The sequence below is a fragment of the Nematolebias whitei genome, chromosome 3, assembly GCF_014905685.2.
Source record: "Nematolebias whitei isolate Nwh7 chromosome 3, NemWhi1, whole genome shotgun sequence".
Lineage (NCBI taxonomy): Eukaryota > Metazoa > Chordata > Actinopteri > Cyprinodontiformes > Rivulidae > Nematolebias > Nematolebias whitei.
This window is the reverse complement of record NC_056500.1, coordinates 24,986,232-25,005,108: the sequence shown is the minus strand read 5'-3', so window position 1 is coordinate 25,005,108 and position 18,877 is coordinate 24,986,232. Positions and strand designations below refer to the sequence as shown.

The following is an 18,877-nucleotide window of genomic DNA, read 5'->3' as shown; positions in this document are numbered from 1 at the left end:
TATATATATATATATATATATATATATATATTATTTTTTTTTGTCTTGTCTTTGAAAATCTATTCTAGTTGTGTTTTCACACCAGATGAAGTTTTTCCAGAGAAATGCATTTGTGGCAGTTTCAGGGTGATATTGTGTAAAGTCAAGAGAAAAATCAGTTCCACTCATTTCTATGGTTTTATGTATCAGGATGTATCAATATCTTTTCCAGGTTCTAAAATTGTTCAAAGTTAACCTCAAGTGTACAAAAACTCACAACAGATTTAGTTTTTGGACCTCGAGCCGTGTGTTGCCACATATAGATGGTCAGTGAAAATATATTTTTTAATACTGCTTATTTTTGTCTCTAAAATGTCTGGCTAGCACTTGAGAAATATGACATGTTTTGCCATATGCAGTGCAGAAGTGTTTGGTTCACAACATGTAAAACCTCTTCTGTATTTTATTGTAGGAAGGGGAGCAGTTTGTGAAAAAGATCGGAGGAGTGTTTGCCTTCAAAGTAAAGGATGGCCCGGATGGACAGGAGGCAACGTGGGTGGTGGATGTAAAAAATGGCAAAGGCTGTGTTCACAATGACAAAGGTGGGAAAACCAGTGGTTCCCAACAATGGTCCTTGAGGAACACCATCTTGCATGTTTGAGGAGTTTTCCTGCTCCAACACACCTGATTCAGTGATTTAATTACGTCATCAAGTTCTACGGAAGCCTGTTAGTCACCCATTGATTCAAATCAGGTGTGTCAAAGCAAGGAAACAACAAAAATTTGCAGGATGGTGTTCCTCAAGGACCAGGGTTGGGAACCCCTGTGTTATCAATACAAGAGGTAGAGATTTAGTCTAAACTTAAAGACATACGTCTAACCCTAAAGTGCTGTTGATCTCCACCCTTCAGATAAGAAAGCAGATTGCACCATCTCTTTGTCAGACACGGACCTGTTGGCTTTGATGACGGGGAAGATTAATCCACAGACCGTGAGTATTCAAGGATTTCCTTCTTTGTTTATAAAGCACCATGTTCATCGCATGATCTGTGTTTGGCTTTTTATTGAGGACTGAAACTGCCCAAATAAAACTGGGAATAAGCTAGAGAAGTGTCACTTTCTGTGAAAATGCAGCGTGAATGCGTATTAATGAAATATGCTGAAAGCTGCTGAAGAAGATGAAAAGGTTTCATCACTGAACTGTTAGTGAGCTGAATTTGAATAGCTGACATTTGCTGAAAGCACAAAATAAAAGTAAAAAAAAAAGGCTGAAATGTGTAGAAAAAGCTGAAATAGGCAGAGAGGCTAAAAGCAACATAACAGTTGAAATTATTAGAAAGAAGAACAAAAGGCCATAAAAGCAGAAAAAAAGCTAAAATTAGCAGAAAAATACCTAAAAAGTAGCTAGAAAAGAAGAAAAAATGAAATTGGTAGAAAGAAGATGAAAGGAGCATCAAATTAGCTGATGAAATCTGAACAACAAAAGCTAAAGTGAGCAGTAAAAGGTTATAAACTGCTCAAAGGGTTTGAAGGAGGTGAAGAGCTCCATTCATTTTCAATGAGAAAAACATGGCAGACAAAGCTAAATAGTTCATAGAGTAAAAAGTGCACAGATACCAGAAGTCCCAGGAATGTCCTGAATGAGCCGAATGTTTTCATGCAAGAATAGTTGAAAATTAAAGCCTTCTTCACCTCCTTCAAACCTTTTACTGCTCATTTCAGTGTTCTTTTTCCTCATCTTTTCACCCTCTCTGCCTTTTTCATCTTATTTCTGCCATTTTTCTCTGCTTTTATTTTCCTAAGCTGTTCAAATTCAGCTCACATTAACCGTTTGGAGCTGAAACGTTTTCAGCAGAAGTCTTTCAGCAATAAGCGTTCACCCTGCATGTTCTCAGGAAACAACACTGTAGTTGCATGTCCTACATTAAAATCATAATGTTCTTCAAAAAAAAAAAGTAACTCAAACTTGCAGAAAGCCTGATTTCCATCAAATAACTCTAAAATGATGTCATCAAAACACACTCATTATTTGATCAAAGGCTGCAGTTTAATCGCGGCTCTAAATGTTGGGGGAGGATCTTTGTGAGGGTCTTTTCCTCTGAGATTTCCTGTGCAGTGTTTTGAATCTCTTGAATCCCAGAGAGGTGGCACCTTCTGTCATTTAATGCTCAAACCTAGAATTTTTAAACTACCTCCACTTTTCTGTTTGTGAACGTTGCAGAGTTTGTGCTGCAGGAAATCAATCTGGATCTCTGGTTACTTTTCAACACAAAGACAAGTGGATCATTTCATTTTGCCTCTTTGTGTCATAAAACCGTCCTCAGTTGTGTCCACTGAGTCAAAGTGGTCATTTCTCAACATCCACTGCTCGTTTTAGTGATTTCAGCTCGTTTATTTTGGCATGTGTGCCACACGGTTTCCTGACATGTCATAAGCCTTTGCTGCCGTTGCCCCACTTTTCCTACCGGGTTGACTTAATCTCTCACGGTAACTCTTAAAACCAGCAGCACATAGTTCTCTGTAACACTGACCAACCCCCCCCACCCCCTCGACTCTGCCTCTGATTCCAAGGTTTTCTGATAACATTTTTGATTCCCTCTCCATCCCCTCTTGATTCCCAGGCGTTTTTCCAGGGCAAGCTGAAGATCACGGGGAACATGGGCCTGGCCATGAAGCTCCAAAACCTGCAGCTGCAGCCGGGAAAAGCCAAACTGTAGAAGAGACGCTCGGCGGAGCGCCAACTAACGGTGCAACCACAGGACGTGTAGAAGCAAGTGTTCGACATGAACCACTTCTCCTGGCAGAGCAGCGGTCCCACTGGACAATAACCTAGATGGACAGATCATTCGTTTCCTAACCGAGTCCCCGTCTGTCCACACTTAGGACAGGCGATCCCTACTTTGTGACACGAATAACATTTATGTCCAGATTTTAATAAACTTCCATAACAATAAAAATTTAATTGAATGTGAAATCCCTAGTATGTTTAGAGGAGAACGCATTAAAACTAATTTCACATTTATAACCCCAGCAGTACAAGTGCCTCCCTGAGTGACTCCGATTCACCAGTTTTTGACTTTGGCTGCCTAAAATGTTAATGACTGGCATAATATTATGTTTTTTTTTGGCTGTACAATTAGTCTTCTAAGTAAATTAATCTTTGTTATCTTTGACTTGTCTTTTCTTTTCTTTAGTCTTTAAAGGCCTCTTGTTTCTGACAGTCCTGCAGCCTGAACAGATCCTGTGAGGTTTAAATCTCACTCGTGGTTTTCTGACACGGCGTCGACCTGATTCCCGGCCGCCACGCTGCACATGCCGGAGCATGGCTAACAGGCAAATCTTTTAACTGGCTTTAACCTAGATTCCTCTGCAGCTCTTGGCGTTTTCTGGGTTTTGCTGTGATGTCACACTGCAGGGTTTATTGTATTGGTTGATATGAATACGTTTAAACATCACAAGATCACTGCCTCTTTATTTTGAAATCCTGATTCAGAAAAGTTGGGACGGTGTGTAAAATGTTATCAATAACGATAAAATTCTCATAAACTCCCATTTTATTCACCAAGAAATTATAGTTAAGAAAATGTAATTTTGTTTTTACGGCAGCAACACATCTAAAGAAAGTTGGGATAAAAAAAAAAATGGCTGAAGGAGCAATTTGCAACTAGTTAATTGGCAACAGACCAGTAAGAGGACTGGGTCTAAAAATATTTCTTTAGAGAGGCTGAATCTTGGAAGTAAAGACGAGCAGAAGTTCACCGAACTGCAAAACACTCCATCTACACTTGTGTTTGAAATAGTAGCTGTCCAACTAGACTGTCAATGTTTTTTGGTAGAAGTAGTATTACCACAAAGAAAATAATTTACTAGGAGGTGTAGTAGAGTCAGAAACCCAACAGAACCAGCATTCATCATATTGTTCCTGAATCTGATTGAAAGAGCTGTGTTCAAAATAAAAGCAGTGTGGACTTCAACTACTGAGGTCGTTCTTTCTGTGAAGACGTGTCAATCAGGTGGCCTTTAAGGATGAACCAGCTCATGCACGTGCATTTCTCTGAAAAGCTGACAAAAATGGGTTGTTCCCGGCATTGCTCAGTAGAACGGCGTACTTTAATTAAAACATTGACTGGAGAGGGAAAACTCTATAAGTGCAGAAAATCATAGGCTGCTCGGCTAAAATGATCTCCACTGCTTTAAAAAGGAAAGCATAACCAGAGAAACATGGAAGAAAACTAAAGACTACCATTCAAACAGATTGAAGAATCGTCAGAATGGCGAAAACTCAGCGAATTATCCGCTCCAGGCTGATCAAAGAGAGTACGGTGAGTACTGTGACAATTAGAAAACGCCAGTGTGAAGCCAATCTATTGGCGAGAAGCCCCCGCAAAGTCCCACTGTTAAAAAAAGACGTGCTGAAGAGGATAACATTTGCCAAAGGACACATCAACTGGCCTAAAAAGAAATGGAAAGACATTTTGTGGACTGCTGAAAGTAAGATTGTTCTGAGCCCACGGGTCGCAGACAGGTTGTCAGACGACGCCCAAACGCTGAATTCGAGCCACAGAACTGGAGACGGTGAAGCGTGGTGGTTCAAGCATCGTGTCATGGAGACGGTTCTCTCATTATGATGTCAGACCTGTTTATCACATACAAGGGATCACGGATAAGATTCATTCATGATTCACTGAGAAGACTTTGAACATCCCATCAACTAAAAATTCATATCAAAGGATTTCAAGAATCTCTCTCTGAGCTCAAAGAACGAGGCTGGATGGATCGTGATCTTTGGGCCCTCAGTGGCCACTGAGTTAAAACCAGGTCTGGTTCTGTTAACACAGTTCATCTACAGATGCTGCTTAAAGCTCTATCAGACAACGAAGAAGCCAGATGTGAACACCATCCAAAACCTCTCTCTGGTCCAGAGCTTATTTAAAATGGACTGAGGTGAAGTCCAGAACTGTTCTGCGGTCAGACGGATCCAAATTTGAAGTGATTTCTGGAAACCACAGCTGCCATGTAAAGCTGGTCTCTCTGGTGTGGGGGTGCATTAGCATTACTGGCAAGAAAAGCTTTAACATTTGGAAAATTACCATTAATTTAGAACAAGACTGTAAATACAGGTTTTAGATCAATATGTGGTCCCATCCAGCAAAGAAGACCCGGGCTGCATGCATCTGATAGAAAAACCTAAAATATTTCTTTGTGACAAACTACAAGAGAGAAAATACACATTTAGTAAAATATAAATCAAAACAAAGCAGTGAATTCTAACCTATAATAAGTTCCTTTTTAAAAATACTTAATCATTTTAGTTGGGATATTAATAATACATTTAAAATGCTGCACCAGAAGCAACAAAATTTGATATAAAACGAGCATCAATTAAAAACAAAACCATTCATAGTTTAAAAACGGTACACCGTGCTGCTAAACATTGATCCAACAGTTTGAGCAATCAAAAGAAGTTTTTTCAGTGACCTCCATCTTCTGACCAAGCTCGTCTGAGGTAGACTGAGGCGAAGTGGAAAACCAAACTGCCTGTAAATATGTGATCGTTGTTAAGGAAAGCTTTGCTTATTTCAGCAAGATAATAGCAAACCACTAAGTCTTTACTCTGAGATTTATGGTGCTACCTGACCTGCTTGTAGTCACTCGCCCCTCGACAATGTTGGATCTATATCCAGTATACAAAATGATTTCACTGTCAGAATGATGATCTCAGTTCCCACCTACGGAATTGTAAACCTTTGACTCACGTTTGGGCCTGAACAACTGCTGAAACTCTGCTGTGTATCCATGTGACACGGAGCAAACTCCACATTTCCTTTGTGTCTCATCCGGCTCTTCAAAACATTGTGATCCATGTCAAGACTGGCTTATGATATTAGGGCCACATCTGGCCTGTGGGACACTTGCCAGGGCTGTAAGTGAGCCAAAAGTGCTGAAAGTGGCCCAGACTAGACCTCGGAGGAACCGCTGTCGTTTGAAATGAGGCAAAACATTTTGAGGAGTTTTAGGCAACAAAGCCAAAAAAAAAATTAAACTTTTTTACAGACGTTAAGGGTAAACAAGCAGTATGCCGATGTCCCCTGTCACGAGGGATTTGAACAGTGAATGTAGTTTTGGGGAAGTTTTGAATGTAAGTAAACGTTAATGTCTTTAGTGCAAGATGTTCAAGTATGTAGGAGTTACGCTGTGGAGAACAGAGAGAGGTTTTATTTTATCTCCCGAGGCGACGCAAAGTGATAGATTCTGGAGAGGACGGAGCAGTTTTATCCATCACCAGGAGTGATGGAGGAGCCAGGGGGCAATAGCATAGTTTTCCCAAATTATATATACCTGTATATATAAAATTTGGTGGCAGCCATCTTGGATTTTGGCGTGGCAACTCAATTTTTGACAAGAACCTTTCTTACAGCTAGATGTAGCCCCACAGCAAAATGGAAATCAGTATCTCACTTATTTTTCAAGTTATCATGCTCACAACATGGACAGACAGACTAACTGACTGATTGATTGATTGATTTTCAGTTCATAGAAAAGCCTAGAGTCTATGAAGGAACACATGGAGTTTGAGACTGAAATCATCTCATGTTCACATTGAACCTCGAGCATAACGTTCATGATCTCACGAGACATTAAGATGTTCCCCTCAGAACATGTGCTGTAAATCATGCTCAATACACCAAAATTCACCCCAATATCTGTACAACTGGCAGCGTTTTTGTGTCATGTGAGTGTAGTGGCCATTTTGAATCTTGTTGGCTCCAAAGCAGGGATGGGCAACATTTTTCCCAAAGGACCAAATCAAGATAATTAAAGCAATCCAAGGGTCACAGAGACAGCTGGAAAATAGAATTTGTGTGAGGTGCATAACCTGGAGGACTTGTTTTAAGTCTTTTATTGTTGTAGCATAGTTTACATGCTTGATACCAAATATGTCTCCACATTTACACTCTTTAGCAATTTAAGACATACTTTCTGTAAACAGGCTCTTGTGACAATAAAAAGTTTACCTAGTCTTTAAAGTTCAGTCTTGATCTGTACACACAAAAACCTTAAATGTTTTAGCCTGTTTTAATCTAATGTTTTTATTTTTATTTTTAATGTATTTGTCAAAGATGTTTATTTTAAACTTCAAGTTTCAATGTTAGCAGGTTATCATCAACTTTTTTCCAAAGTTATTTGCTTCTTAAATAAGAATTTGGGGGCTGGATGCAAACTGTCCAAAGGCCAATTTTGTCCGTCAGACAATGGCACACCTGTCTTGGATGTCTATATGACCTCCAAGTCTGATGTTCAAACATTAGACTCTATATTGACGTACAAGCGAGGTCATGGTAAGCCATCCATAGTGGACCTTGTTTGCATGTCATGGAGATGTCCATAATTGGTCTTTGACCGACGGACTCAATATAGACATGATCTGCACATCCATTCGACATTGAATGTTTAGTGTGATGTACCAGTAGTCCCTCACTTATTGCGGGGGTTATGTTCCAGACACTCCAGCAATCTGCAAAGTAGGGACGTTATATTTATTTTAGTATTTACATATATTTTAAGGCTTTATAAACCCTTCCCACATTCTTGCAATGTTCTTAACAATGTTCTTGCTTGATTATTTTAAATAAACAATCCATGCCGCTTGTGCGGCTCATTCAGGTACAGTATAAGACAGACCCCCTCTGCCCGCTCCTTTCTTTTTCCGAGGTTGTCTGTTGTGCGCCTGACTGTTGTGTCACTGGGACATAATGGGGGAAGACAGAACCCACCCCCTCCTTTCTCTTTCTCTGTTGTGACCGATAGCCTCAGAAAGAGAAAGGAGGGGGTCGGTGTGTGTGTGTGTGTGTGTTTGTCTTATACCTGAGTGAGCCGCGTTCTGCCGCTCTCTCTTTTTTAAAAACTGATTCACTCTTATTTTCCCACCTAAACATTTTCTCCGATATTCTACATTTGTTCATTTGATGTGTTCATCCCCACTCCCTGAGCAGTAGTGATGGGGAAAAACAGACCCCACCCCCTCCTTTCTCTTTCTGAGGCTGTCTGTCACAGCATAGAAAGAGAAAGGAGGGGGAGTTGGTGGGGTCTGTCTTTCCCATCACCAATTGCGTGTCGTGTACAATCTTACGTTGAAAACCCGCGAAAGAGTGAGTCTGTGAAAGTTGAACCACGAAGTTTCGAGGGACTACTGTATCGCCCACTTCTGCTCCAACAGAAATCAGTAGTTACAGATGAATGTCCAATAATTACTTTGTGCAAGTTTCATTAAAATTTGTTTAGTTGTTAATGAAACATTTTGCTAACAGACAATCACACAAATACACAAGTAAATATATATATATATTTGTCTAACAGTGGCAGGTGACAATATTTCAATTTTCCTGCATTTTACACACTTTTTATGCAGAATCCAGTTGTTGAATATCTATTATAGTTATTACAGTTTCATAAAAGAAGTGGAATGGAGTTTATTCAGCAGCTAATTTCTGTTTGTTTGTTTGTACTTTTCTGTTTATACACTTGGACAGCCTTCTGCATATGAGGAAGTGCAATACTTAATCAGCAGAGCAGAATTTAAAATGCTGCAATGTTTTTAGATTAAGCAGGTGTAAAATGATGTTCCTGACGTACCCTCCTGCTCTGATGTCACTGTGACCCTGACCTAAATAAATCAGAGTAAGGCATTAGTGATTCATCTCTCTCTGTGCCTCTGCTGGGTCACAATTATCTGCTGCAAGATGATTGCACTGTATACAAGCTGAGTTTGCAATGGAGCAAGCAGGCAGATGAGATATTGGAGTAGCAACAAGCATTCACAAAACAAACATCTGTCCATGCAACGAAATATCAGGCTCTGAGGTGTTGAACCCAGATGCAGATGAGGAACCCGAGGATAAAAAACAAGAAACATGTATTTAAATAATCAAAAACACAGAGCTGACGTGGCAGCCAACTTACAAAAGTAGCGAACTCGGGGAGAAACGGGTACAGAGCATGACTGGCAGATGAAGCTCATTCCACAGGGTTTTAAATTTACACTAACTATGGACGATGACATGCACCTGGGGAATGACAGTGAGGACCAGGTGAGAGCGGGAGGGGCAGGATCAGAAACCAAGTGAGTGGGAAAACACTGGTGATAACTAAATATATACAGGAGGGAGAAAAACTAAATAGGACTCACTGAGAATTCACAACAAAACACAGATCCTGACACGAAACAAGGAAAAACTCGACTCTGAAGGTTTTCATCTATTTGACGAGTAGCTGCTTGAGAGCAGCCGGTGCAAGACATTAATATTTTTAGGCTTCCTTTAAAAAAAGAGTAATGTTTTCAATATTTTCTAGAAAATCAATCCAAGATCTAAAGAGACCCGATCCATCCCGTGTTCCCTTCAGTTCTGAGTGGTTCGTTGCAGAATGACAGAAAACATGGCTGTCACGTGGATCTACTGATGGGAAGTCTTTTGTAGTAGGAAAGTGTTCTGCTTGACCGGGAATGTGGAAAGTTCTTAAAAACATAGCAGTGAATTGAACCCTTGTAGGGGAAAAACACTGCAAAATAAAACCATGACTAATAATGAGAGCATGTACAGCAGGGTTTTTGTTTTTTCAGGTTGGGAAAGGAATTGATTATATAAACCCAGCTCAGATTGTTTTCTTCTGTGTGAAAACAGCAGCTCAGAAGGCATGGGTCTTCCTCTGTGGTCCTTTCATCCATCTTTATTCCTGACTGCAATAAAGCGTCAAAACACAAAAGCACCATCCAGCATTAATGTAATTTATTAAAATGTTGATGCAGACTTAAATGAAAAACCTCCAAGTTAAATGTAAGAATCACTTTTATGACCCGTGACATCAAGTTCTTGGACATCCATTTGACTGTAGCAATCAATTCAATAAAAAAAAAACCTTTATTAATGCCAAAGAAAAATTAAATGTTGTTGTAACTCATCATTCTGGTTTCATTAAAGAGTTGTTGCTGATGGCTGTGGGCAGGAAGGAACAATCTATGTAGGTTAGAGTTGAATTTTGACGTTGTGCTGAATGAGAATAAATAACAAATCTGGACTCTTTTGCATTTATGACCATAACAGTTTTTCTAAGCTCATAAGCAAAAAAAAAAATAGGACCTAAAAAGAAATTATTAATTTTCAAACTGTTTGTTTTTAGACTACACATGGCAGCCTTTCTTCCTAAAACCTAACTGCTGCAGCTGGAATTGCACAGTCTGCTAACACACACAGAAGTCGACCCATTTTGCTTTTTTGAAAGTTTGAAGGTCAGTGATAAGCTGTTCTATGTGTTTTAGATTATATAACAGGGTTAACTGCAACGTCTCGTAAATATCTCTGGTTTCAAGGTTACAATTGAAACACATGCACATGAGCAGATGTTTATAAACAAGAAAATCAAGAAGAACTTTCAATGGATAATTATAAGCAAGTTTTGATATCAGGTGACAAACTGTATGAAGTACCAGGTTTGATTTGTATCTTGAATGCATCACAAAATGCATATAGTTAATGACTGATCTGAAGCCGAGGAACTTGCATTTAATGAAAAGAAGGTTCAACAACCTCTGAGTCAATCTGTAAAGCTTGAGTTGACCTCGAGTTGCAGAACGTCTGATTTCCATGTGTTCAATAAATTAGTTATCTTATCTTTGAGTTAAGTACCGTAAGTGCCCAAGTACAATAAAAAGCCATCAGTAATGGAGTCACGTTACCTTGATTCACCATGGAAACCACATGAGGGGCGGGGTTTACAGAGGCCATCCTTCATTCTTATGAAGCACAAGATCATTTATTTAGGTAAACAAGTAACAGGACAGCAGCAGCCAAACAGAATTGTTCATAAATGTGAAGTTGAAAATGATACGTAGTTTCCAAAAATGCTTTAGAATAAAAATCTGAAAGTGCAGCGTGCATTTGTCTTCAGCACCTTTTACTCTAATAACTGCCTTCAGCGGTCTCTTAATTAATGAACACAATCTACTTGTGTGTTGTTTAATGTCATTGGATGGGGGGGAAGCAACATGCCGACTTCCATTTTGATGTGTTTCTATATCTAGGTGTGAGAAGCTCTCACCATTTCTATTTGTGTTAGCGATAGAACCACTAGCTGTAGCTTTATGGCAAAACTCCATCATTAAAGGGATAAACTGATTGGGCACAGAGCACAAAGTTTCTTTATATGCCAATGACATGCTTTTATATATATCAGATCCTCTTACTAGCATTCCTGAATTACTTGTTTTGCTTCAAAAATTCAGGAAAAAATCTAGCTATAAGGTTAATCTTTAAAAGAGCGAGCAGATGCCTGTGACTTCGATAGTAAAGAACATTTTAGACACTGTACTTTTTAAAATTAATTTAAGAAAATGTAGATACCTTGGCATTTGGGTAACAGGAGATCATAAGAATGTCTATAAAACTAATTATCTACCTCTCATGGCTAACCTTAAGCAGGACATTGTTAGATAGCGATCCGTACTCTATTACTGGGAAGCCAATATCAGAGCTCTATTGTTCTGGTTGGGTAAGGATACTTCTCCCAGTTGGGTGGCATTGGAGAAGACCTCAGTTAGATCCAGTTCCCCCTTCATGTTAATCTGCTCTCAGTTGCCTTTTAAACAATCAGTATCAACATACACTTGTATCCCAATTGTGATCTGGACATTTACGATCTGGAACCAGTTCAGGAGAGCATTTAACTCTACAGAGTTACTGTTTGTGGCACCTGTGTCAAATAATCAGGTTTACTCCCTCAGTATCTGATACAGCTTTCGACACCTGGGTCTTGAGGGGAATTTACTCACTGTATGAGCTCTATGTTGATGATAATTTTGCCTCTTTTGAGCAGCTGGTACAGAAGTTTAATATTCACAAATCACAGGTTTTTTTTAGATCTTTGCAAGTGAGGCACTTTGTGAGTTCTAACTCTGATTGTTTTCTTTTGTACCACACTAAACATTTTGCGGTTAAGAGTTTAGAATGCAGGTCTGATACCAAGGGGGCCCTCAGCAATATCTATACACTGCTCAGTTCATACCATGAGACCAGTCTAGTCTCTCTTAAACTGAAATGGGAAATGGACTTGGAGGAATCCATATCAGACTCAATCTGGCAAAAGATCATTAAGTACATTTATTCATCGTCAATCTGTCTGAGAAATGCTGTAATTCAATTCAAGGTAGTGCACCGGCTGCACTGGTCCTAGGACAAGTTGTCCAAGATCAAAGCCAACCTGGACCCCACATGTAGTTGTTGTAAACAAACTCCAGCTACACTCTTGCATACAGTCTGGATCTGTCCCAAACTTTTCTTTTACTTTCAAGGCTTTTTACATTTTTTGTTTCAGCTCATTCTGACTGTAAGCTGAAGATTCAGGTGTTCAGTACATGTTAGGAGCAGCAACACCTGCTCAAATGACATTTCCTGCAAACAACTCCTTTCCTGTCTTGACAGATCCTGATGGTTCCACTGATCACACCCGTGAAGTGGCTTTTGACTTCAAGAAGACGACTTCAAGAAATTAAAGACATCTTTGTCTAACAGCAAAAACACAAACTGTGATGCTCACGTAAAAATCATTTTACATCAAAGGCAAAAGCAAACAACAATAAAAAGCACAGAAAGCCTAAAAATAGGCTTTATAATCCAGCTTACTGAGGTTTTTGGACATTTTAACTACAGCAGCTGGTCTACCGTTGTTCCCGGGACTTAAAGGAATAAAATACAATCCAGAAACACATTGAATATTAGATCACATCCTGTTGCCTCTCTTTTGGCAGGCTGCGCCTTTTCATTTAGTATTGGACAGCTAATCTCCACACGTCTAAAAAAAAGGAAGAAAATATTCATTTCTGAAAAAGGTGACGAATTATGAACAAAAGTGAATTTTTTTCTCCAGAAAATAGCTCCACTATTATCTAAGCTTACCTGGAAGCTACTTTTGAGCAGCTTGTTTGTCTAAAGTGAGCTTTTCCATGCTATAATTGCTTTTTAAATTATAAAAGAAAAAACATAACAATCCCAAAGGAAACTTGGAGAAACATATCACAACATGTTTGTTCTGATTAACTATGATTTGTGTTTGAAACAATAAGAAAACACGTGGCAAAAGGACCAAAAATGTGAGAAAAGCAGAAAGAATTTGTGTTTTTGGCTCTCAGTCAGGGCAGAGCTTACCCTCCTCCTAACTCTCTTCCTTTTCACTCTTTCCTGCCTTTCTTCTTGGTAACCTTCCCTCTTCCACTCCACATCTGGAGGGGGTCTGGTGCTGCTGTGTGCCTTCTCGCCTGCTATGGGACAGCCTGTGGCGGGACCGCTCACACTTCAGTGCTTCTCAGCAAAAAGGAGGTAAAGTACACCTGAATGTTGCTTTTTGCAAACTTCACTGCTGCGCGATTTCTGAGTGGGCTCAAGCTCAGTTTCCAGTGTCAGTGTGATTCATCTGTGCATGACAGTTCTGGTATGTGTTGGAGAGTTCAGCCAGTTGAGCAGTGCTGCCAAGTCAACAAACAAGCTCTGCTGCACTCAGAAGAGCTTTGAAACACAGAAGTGTAAAGCATCTCTACATGTAAGAGTTGCTTTTACTTCAAACCTGTAAAGTACCAGGACTAGGATGAGACTGCTGTTGACTGTGCTTTAAACTTCTCTCTGACTTCTGCATGCTGACATGCTTTGATGTTGCTTTTTTCTCTAGAGCTGTGCAATAAGAGCTTTTACTGAGAGGTCTGCATGCTGCACCCTGGATGTCTTACTTAGGTGTGTTCTCTTAGGTGGTTGTTTTCCAAATTTATTTCTAAGGTTTTGCAGAAAAATATTTTAAATTGGTGTTTTTTTAGATGTTTGGGTTGGGAGATCCTCTTCGTATCTCATAATTAGAGGAGAACGTTAATGGACTTTTTTTTTTTTTTTGGTTTCACACTTTGCATTTGTAAAAAAAGATGAACTTATGTTCTTTAGTCTTCTTTTTGACCAATACCGATATTAAACTCTCAACAAAGACACCATTTTTCACAGTGATAGGGAAAAAAAGAGCTATCAAGCCGTCAAGTGTGAACTTTATTGTCTTGACCGTTCCCATATCAAATATTGGTCTAACATCTTGGACTGGGTAAACCAAATATTTACCAGCTCTAGATGTGTCTCAGTCTGTTTTGTAGTTGTTTTGTGAAAGATTTTATGTTTACTGTTTTGCATTTTTCTTCTTCTTCTGTTTCTTTGGTTCATTGTTCTGTCCCTTTGTGTTCAGTTTTTGTTCCTCAGTACTTTTCCAGTCAGACTGCCACGCCCATTTACACCTGCTCCCTATTTCTCTGGTACAGCTGCAGCCATTTCTCTCATCAGTCCCAGTTCTTGGTTCCCCAGCTTCACCATGTGCTTGCTTCCATTCTTGGGTCCAACTTATCTACAAATGTGACAAGAAGTACTTATTAATGTTTCATTAAAATCTGTCCAGTTGTTCACAAAATATTTTTGTAACAAACAAACACAAAAACACACACACACAGACGCAGGTCAAAACATCGTCCTTCATTCATTCAACCTTTATTTATACAGGTTAGTCTCACTGAGCCTCGGGGACTCATTTACAAGAGAGACCTGTTTCTTCTGCCGTTGTCTTTTTTAAGGAGAGATAAAATTATTGTTTTTATATGAACAATGTCGCTGCTTTTGTTTACAAATATTTTTTGGATATTTTGCTTCCAGTTAATGATCATTAAGTCTTCTCCAAGCAGCTGTGCTTCTTTTCCTAGTTGTATTTAGGTGTGTTGATGTGGGGACTCTTATATTGAGCATATTTTTTACATTTATATATTTGTATCTCAGTGACACATTTAGAAAGTCATTACTGGATGCACATCTACATCTGATAGTGGTCACTCAAAGTCAACATGGCTAACACAGCCAGCTGACCTTACGAAATGTAAAAATGACTATAACTGTCAGTTTTACAGAAACTGTGCTAAAATTTGATGTGGTCGTAGCTGAGAGTTGTACACAACACATATTTTGTTATTTCTCACAAAATATGATCTGGGTCTACACTTCTGGCATACAGATGGTGAGCGATGTGCATTCCTTCAAGAAAAGCTACATCTAAAGTAAACTTTTTGGATTTCTTTATGATCAGTGAGAGCAGTGAAATCATACAAATAATTGACATCTGATTATAAAACACCTTGAGATTGTTTTGGTGCAGTTGGAAACAATTTGTTTAGACCCTCCCTCTATTTGCCTGTTTGTTGCTCTGCATCCTGTCAGAGTCGATGCAGATGCATAAAATATTGCATCGTCTGCAAACGATGGCATCAAACGTTCCTACACTGTTCAGGTAATTTATTAACATACAAGCAGAAACATAGAGGGTCCTTGAATGGAACTTTGCGGAACGCCTATTTGGCCATTGTAGAAGGTTGGTTTCATCTCATTGATTTTAATGTTTTCTATTTTTATCACCTGTAGATAAGGGTGATAAGGTTGTTGTTGTTTTTCCTTACCAGTGTTTGTGTGTTGGTTTGTCTGTAGCATTTGCAAAATTTGTCATAAATCAGTGAATGGATTTTAATGAAACACTGATAAAAAAAATAAATAAATCACTGAATGTACCTCTACAACCTATTCAAGATGGTTGCCGCAACTAATCAAACTAGGCAAAAACAAAATTAGCTTTACCTTGAGACATTTTACAGATAATGAATTAAATTTAGTATATTAGTAAGCAGCTCCTGCAAATAGTTTGAGCACTAACTCATATTGCATTACCATCTGCTTCTAAAACTTTGCCATTAGCTAATCTTGTTAACTGTTGTCTGTTAATAAAATATTTCATGAACCACTGGTCAGATTGGAGTAAATCTCGCAGAAAGCTACACCTGAGTTGTTTTTGGAGCATTTGGTAAAGGGGTAGCTGAAATTAATTCTCAACAAATAATATAAAAAATAAACTGAGCTTTGAGAGTTTGTTGACAAAATTATACTTTTATGTACATATGGCTACATCTGTTGATTCTGAAGGTCTCCTCCATGTCTAACTTGTCTTATGTGCTTGTCCAGTAGGACATATCAACAGTGGACATGGACCTTCTAAAGCCTTCCATCCTGCATGCCCTGAGTGTGATGCTCTTGGCCTTGGTGTTGGTGAACTGCCAGACTCCAGTCAAACCAGAGGAAGAACAGGAAATCGAGATGGGAAAGGATGGCGACAACGCAACAGCAACAGAGATTGAATGTCCTTTGGACTGCAGCTGCACAGAGGAAGCAGTGGACTGTGCGGGAGTGGACCTCACAGAGTTCCCAGAGGAGCTGTCTGAAAAAACCATGCAGCTTTCCCTTCAGGTCCTTCACACACGAGCTATGCAACCAGGAGGTATTCCAGAAAGGAGCTTTAACATACTCTGAGAGAGCGTGCACATGTGCAATACAAGGCCATCATCGATAGAGCGTCGATAACACAAATCACCATGACAACAACAAACAAAAACAACAACGACAACAAAAAGTCCAGAATTGGGCAAGTTATGAAAAAATGTTCACTGAAGATGCCGCACAGTTTGAACAGAGGTGCACTTGATTATGTCACAGTTCAGCAAAGCTCTTTAGTCCCAGAGCTATAATTCATCAGGTCTGTTTTTAAAAATAATAATAATAATAAAATTTAGTATTCATTTTAGTAACCAAATAAATTAAATGGACCACATTCCTCTGAATAAACCCATTAGTCAAATAGTTGATATTGGCTGCAGAAAAAACATGTTTTCAGGTAGATGTGTCTGTAAAATCAGATTCTAAAACCACAAACTGCTTTTATAGTCAACTATTTGTGTTACAAAAAACACTTTGAATCACAGTTTATTCTTGTAACGTTACTGTTATTTATGAGTTTGTAAAGAAGTCTACATTAGATGTTTTATAGCAGAGTCATTTTAGTTTTACTGTTTTATTAGTCTCTGTTGGAGTATTAAAAACAAAAAAGGAAATTCTGTATTTGGGCTGTAAAAGTAGGAAAGTGGAGCCAAAAGTTATTTTACTGGAACACCTGGTAGAGTGAATGAAAGCTTCATTGTTGAATTTAGTTTTTTTAAGCTAACTGCTGCTTTTGTAGTCTTGTTGGCAATTAAAAAAAAAAAAACTGCATGTGACATTTATTTTTATTTGGTGGTAATTGTGGACATTTTTTCAGCGTGATGAACAGACGTTGCTGAGAGCTCAGGCACGAGGAGATTTATTGGAAGTGTTCAGACAGAGGATGTTACTGAGATAAACGAGTGAATGTGATGAAAACATATACAGTTCAAACAAATACAGAAAGTCTGAGAATGAGAGAAAATCCAGTGTAGGTGGTAAATCCACTCCTGATGTCTGGTTATATGTAGAAACTCTGCGTCAGATTCCGGCAGACGACTAACAAGAGCACCCATATACCACATTATAAGCACGTCGTCAAACTATTGTACAGCAATGATTTGGACAAGCAAAGACCTTGTATAACATTTGACCTCTATCTGTGACCTTGGTGTAAATGTGTATAAAGTTATATTAAATTATTTTGGGCTGATCAGAAGTTATGGGCAGGACAAGAGAAAGTTTACGTACATGCAGAGACTGTACCACAACACATCTGCCTTTTGACGAGCTGATAAAAATGAGCACTTTATGTCCAACATCTGCATCGGCAGAAACCCAGCACTCTGAGTTTCACTTAACTTTCTGTTTGGAACTGAAAACAGTGTTTTCCTAAACACCGGTGGACTAGCTGCTTTCTGGAATTCCCCCCTGACATCCACAATGATCTTTAACATGTCCATGTATTTACCATGTGTTTGTTCTCTTCTTCTAGAACAACAAGATCAGAAAAATAACAGTGGAGCACATTTCTCATCTGCATCAGCTTGAAACCCTCAACCTTCAGAACAACTGGCTCACCTCCGATGGTAAACACAGGGAACAATGCACAAAGCAGAAACCAAGGGCTCAAAGGAGAACCAAAATTATTTAAAGAATATTTCCTAAGTTTAGTCGACTGAGTTGTTTCAGTTCAAGAGGAATCTAGTTTTAAAAGAAATATCTTTAGAAAGCATCTGTCAGGGGCAGGGGAATTACAGGTTTCCCCCTGCTTTCTGTCAGCGATTGACTGGTTCAGCCACTCCCATAACAACATGGGTTTGATCACAGCAAATAGTCATATCCAAGAAGGAGATGGTGCTGGTTGGGGATATCAGAATTAATATAAATAATTTCATTTGATGAGAACATTTTAAAAGTGAACTTGAACCTTATGGAGTTGTTGAAACTTCAGAAACCTTGGCTTTAGAAAGAACTTTTGAAATGTGTTCAAACATTTCTCCTTGAAAAAATAATAACATAACAAACTGCAGACTTTTAAGTTCTTGTGAAAGCAATTTAAAATCAAGATGCCAAACTGGAAGTTATGTCATACATAAACATTTTAGTACCATTCCTCTGAATTTTGATTAGCAGACAAAAATGAAAGGGTGTAATGGTTTTGCTTGGGTTTCTCTCTCTCTCTCTCTCTCTCTGTATGTGTGTGTGTGTGACGTGTGTCTCGTTCTTTGTCTGTAGCATTAGTTCAATTTGTCATGAACCAAAGAACAGATTTCTGATCATATTCCCAGAAAGTAATCATTGATACACATCTACAAGTGATTATCTTTTGGAGTCAACATGATCCAAGATGGCTGCCACGGCTGAATGACCTTAACAAACACAGACGGTTAAAATTCAGTCAGTTTCACAGATTTGGAGATACATTTGTTTGTGTCTAACCATTGTCAACTGATACTCCCCAATAATGCACACTGTTCAATACTTTTCCATTAAAAATGAACACAACATTTTGGTATCAATCCTGTATGTCTTCTAAC

General features: G+C 38.8%; 2 protein-coding genes across 2 annotated transcripts in view; both read left to right on the top strand.

The window, feature by feature from the left end:
- The window catches only part of scp2b (sterol carrier protein 2b), a 5,612-nt gene extending 2,606 nt beyond the window's left edge, over positions 1-3,006 (top strand). Inside the window, exons 3-5 of the mRNA XM_037674730.1 lie at positions 452-581; positions 891-970; positions 2,601-3,006. Coding sequence (XP_037530658.1) covers positions 452-581; positions 891-970; positions 2,601-2,696 — 306 coding nt within the window. The 3' untranslated portion in view covers positions 2,697-3,006. The remainder of the gene's footprint in view (positions 1-451; positions 582-890; positions 971-2,600) is intronic.
- Positions 3,007-13,313: 10,307 nt separating this feature from the next.
- Positions 13,314-18,877, top strand: part of podn (podocan) — a 21,692-nt gene continuing 16,128 nt past the window's right edge. Inside the window, exons 1-3 of the mRNA XM_037674729.1 lie at positions 13,314-13,346; positions 16,053-16,331; positions 17,833-17,926. Coding sequence (XP_037530657.1) covers positions 16,071-16,331; positions 17,833-17,926 — 355 coding nt within the window. The 5' untranslated portion in view covers positions 13,314-13,346; positions 16,053-16,070. The remainder of the gene's footprint in view (positions 13,347-16,052; positions 16,332-17,832; positions 17,927-18,877) is intronic.